Below are 1,635 nucleotides of genomic sequence, written 5' to 3' on the forward strand. Positions count from 1 at the left end.
TGCTGTTGCCGCTGCTGCTGCTGCTGCTGTTCTGCCTGCTGCTGCTGCTGTTCCACGTGCTGCTGCTGCTGTTGCTGAGGCACCAACGCAGCGATTGCTGCTGCCCCTCGACAAGCGGCAGCATCTTGCGGCTGCTGCTGCTGCTTGTGGTGGTCTTCCCCTTTCTGCTGAGTTTGCTGCTGCTGCTGCTGCTGCTGGTGCCGCTGCTGCTCCATCTGAGCTTGCTGGAGCTTCTCTTCCTGCTGCTGCTGCTGCATTTGGGCTTGCTGGGGCTGTTCTCTCTGCTGCTGCTGCTGCTGCTGCATTTGGGCTTTCTGGGGCTGTTCTCTCCGCTGCTGCTGCTGCTGCTGCTGCTGCTGCTGCCGGGGGCTAAAGATGGCTGCTAGCTGCTCGCAGGGGAGAGACAGCAGGCGGCGCTGCAGCCGCTGAGGCCCCAGGTGTCTCTCAAATGCAACAGTGGTGAGATCTGCTGCTGCTGCAGCACCTGCAGCAGCCGCAGCAGCAGCAGCAGCAGCACTGCAAGCCTTGAAGGCTCTTGCTTACGGCTAAGGCGCGGTCCGCAGGAGACCAAAAGCCCGAAACTCCAAACCCTAAACCTTAAGCCCTAAACCCTAAACCCTAGCCCTTACCGCCGTATGCGTCTTTCGCGGGTTTGAAGTATGGCAGCAGCAGCAGCAACTCAGGCCGCTGCTGCTCTTCTGGCAGCAGCAGGGCCCCGCAGTAGCCAACTGCAGCGCGCTGCACGACCTGAAGCTCAAACCTCCAAACCCTAAACCCTAAAACCTAAACCCTAAACCCTAAAGCACAAGCCTGTCCCTTGCGCGCCTTTACCATAAACCCTAAACCCTAGGCTCTAAACCCTAAACCCTAAACCCTAAACCCTAGACGCAGGGCCTACTTGATGCAGAAGATCTTTCCACTTGATGAAGGGAGGGTTTGAGTTTTGCTGCTGAAACTGAGGGTTTAGCTGCTGCTGCAGCTTTGCTGCTTGCTCTCGCAGCAGCTTGCTGCGGGGGTTGGGGGACTCCGAGACAAAAACACTAGGGGCAGCTCCCTGAGCAGCAGCAGCAGCACCAGCAGCAGCAACAGCTAATGTGCTGTCGCCGCAGCAAGACCCTCGCAGGCACAAGAGCGCCACATGCAGCAGCAGCAACGGCAGCAGCAAGACGAACAGCAGCAGCAGCATCACCAGCACGAGCAGCTGCATGGGCAACGCCAGTAGCAGCAGCAATCCCTGCAGCAGCAGCAGCAGCGACAGCAGCAGCAGCAACAACAGAAGCGCCCGCAGCAGCAGCAGCATCAGCACCAGCATCTCCAACAGCGACACCAGCAGCAGCAACAGCAACAATACCAACAGAGCACCAGCAGCAGCGGCAGCACTAGAAGCAGGAGCAGCACTAGATGCAGCAGGAGCAACAGAAGCAGCACCACCAGCAACAACAACAGAAGCAGCAGCAGCAGCAACAGCAACAGAAGCCGCAGCAGCAGCAGCAACAGAAGCAGCAGCAGCAGCAGCTACAGCAGCAGCAGCAAACACACTGGCAGATGTTTAGTCTCTGCGTCAAGAGCAACTTCAAACATCAAGTCAACTATAAGCTCCACGAAGTCAGCAGACACAGGAAGTGCAGCAGCAGG

The 1,635-nt window shown here is 58.3% G+C and overlaps 1 protein-coding gene across 1 annotated transcript in view; it reads right to left on the reverse strand.

The window, feature by feature from the left end:
• Positions 1-1,635, reverse strand: part of ETH_00017805 (uncharacterized protein) — a gene marked incomplete at both ends in the record, with an annotated part of 7,331 nt that overhangs the window by 715 nt on the left and 4,981 nt on the right. Inside the window, 3 exons of the mRNA XM_013373869.1 lie at positions 1-484; positions 630-747; positions 899-1,054. The exon at positions 1-484 is cut by the window's left edge and continues 715 nt beyond it. Of these exons, the coding sequence (XP_013229323.1) occupies positions 1-484; positions 630-747; positions 899-1,054 (758 nt within the window). The remainder of the gene's footprint in view (positions 485-629; positions 748-898; positions 1,055-1,635) is intronic.

Source organism: Eimeria tenella, genomic scaffold (genome assembly GCF_000499545.2).
Source record: "Eimeria tenella Houghton genomic scaffold, Eth_scaff18, whole genome shotgun sequence".
NCBI lineage: Eukaryota > Apicomplexa > Conoidasida > Eucoccidiorida > Eimeriidae > Eimeria > Eimeria tenella.